The sequence below is a fragment of the Priapulus caudatus genome, unplaced genomic scaffold (genome assembly GCF_000485595.1).
Source record: "Priapulus caudatus unplaced genomic scaffold, Priapulus_caudatus-5.0.1 Scaffold1803, whole genome shotgun sequence".
NCBI classification, from domain to species: Eukaryota; Metazoa; Priapulida; class Priapulimorpha; order Priapulimorphida; family Priapulidae; genus Priapulus; species Priapulus caudatus.
In genome coordinates this window covers 28,793-30,680 of record NW_014578864.1, presented here as the reverse complement: position 1 = coordinate 30,680, position 1,888 = coordinate 28,793, and the positions used below count along the sequence as shown (strand labels likewise).

General features: G+C 39.4%; 1 protein-coding gene across 1 annotated transcript in view; it reads right to left on the bottom strand.

Annotated features, from left to right (window-relative positions):
- Positions 1 to 420: 420 nt before the first annotated feature.
- LOC106817631 overlaps positions 421 to 1,888 on the bottom strand; it is a 2,525-nt gene continuing 1,057 nt past the window's right edge. Inside the window, exon 2 of the mRNA XM_014822313.1 lies at positions 421 to 1,744. Coding sequence (XP_014677799.1) covers positions 471 to 1,744 — 1,274 coding nt within the window. The 3' untranslated portion in view covers positions 421 to 470. The remainder of the gene's footprint in view (positions 1,745 to 1,888) is intronic.

Here is a 1,888-nt window from a genome sequence, read left to right as displayed (position 1 = left end):
ATGGACAATGGTGCATACTGTAGACTTATATGTCAAAACGAGTGAAAATAATGGCTGCAGTTATTTGAATAAGCTAAGAATAATATATGAACCCTGTGTATTTCAGACACAAAATCAAATTACGAAGAATGTACAGATTGTAATCAGATAATAATAAAAACATAGCAATTTGTATAAAATCTTAAAGATTCTGGTCATCTCAATTTCTGTACAATGAATGTCATTAGCTGACAGTGGAATCTCTGCATTATAAACGACTATTAAGTGGGAGCAAAACATGAAGACAGCTCTATAAGTGAAACCGTGTATAAAGGAATCTATAGAAAAGACTATACTTTGGCGAGCACAATGTTCTGTAAACCATCGTTTTAAAAATCTGTGTTATAACGGATTGTGTTATAATGAGATGCAACTGTAATTTTACAGTATATATTGGTAGACAAATTCCATTATCCTTGCATGTCGTTTTTTCAATCGCTGGATACCACAGAAGGCATTGCATTGCATAATGCACAGGCAACAAACACCACTTTGTCAAGAGTTGTCACATTTGTGTTTCCCTGGCACTGTAACATTCTGATAGGAATAATGCTCTTCAACAAAGTATACTTTTTCCTGAGGTTGCCTATTACTCTTTCTACGTGTATGCGAACAGATGCTATGGCCCTAGTGTTTTCAACCTCGACGGCATCAAGTTGACTTTTACCTCGAGTAAAAGCGGGGATTTCCAGGCACGCTCCCTTCACTGCTACAGAATCTTCAATGTCGAAGCCACGATCAGCCAGAACTGTGTCCCCCGGTAACAAATAATCTAAGTAGGCTGACTGTTCGGTAAGAAATTTATCAGAAGTCCTGCCACCCCAACCCTTCGAAATAAAAGATATGTGACCCTGGGGAGTAATGCTTATTAAAAATTTCACAGTGTTGTGGCTTTTATATTGCGAGTATGTTTGTGCACGAGCCCTTAAATCTGCTGGACGCTCGCAAAAAATTTCAAAACAATCGATGATTGAGACGCAATTTTTGTACTTTGTGCGGAAGCAAACTGGAAGAGTGTGCCTAATGATATCTTTATCAGGCCAGTAAATCAGAGCTGGGACTACATAGGCATACATTTTATCAAGGCCGTCCAAAAAAATTCTAGATACACTCGACTCATGCATATTAAATAGGTAAGCCAAAAACTGGTTGCTTAACCCATGCCTCATCCGCATCAGAACTAGTAAAAACTGCTGAACTTTAGATATTTTGCATTTATCAGATAAATGATCATCTATTAAGCTGAAGACAGCCATGAACACCGAAAATTTAGGCAGTCCTGTCAAGTCTTTGACCTTGGAATCATTTCCTTCAAGAGTTTTTGCGTCAAAACTACAAAATTTTAATTTTGTTTTCAACGCCAAGTTTTCTTCCCTTAGTTTTTCATTATCAGAACCAACAGAATATAGGAAGGAGCCACTAATTTCAGTTTGTGTTGAAATATGCAACACACCGTCATCATTCTGTAAGTCCTCATAGTCTGTCGCACTTTCAAATTGTTGTGGGGTCGGCGTGATATCTGAGAGTTCCAGGAGAGCTGCAGCAGCCGTTGACTGGTTTGCACTGTCAATTTTTCTTTTCTTCATAGCCTGTCGTCTATTGAAATCATCAAGGGCTTTCACTTTTCTTCGCTTAGCTGGAGATTTTACATATGCGAAAATACTTGGAACAAAGTCTGGTGAGAGCGCATGGTCACTTTTCTCCCCTGAAATAAGGAAGATGGAGAAGGAAGAACGACGGAGAGCGATCGACAGAGACGAAGAATGGCGGTGAGTGAGACGGGAGGAACAGAGCGAGACGCGGGAGAGAGAACGGTGGATATGCACACGGTTGAGAACTATGTGAGTAA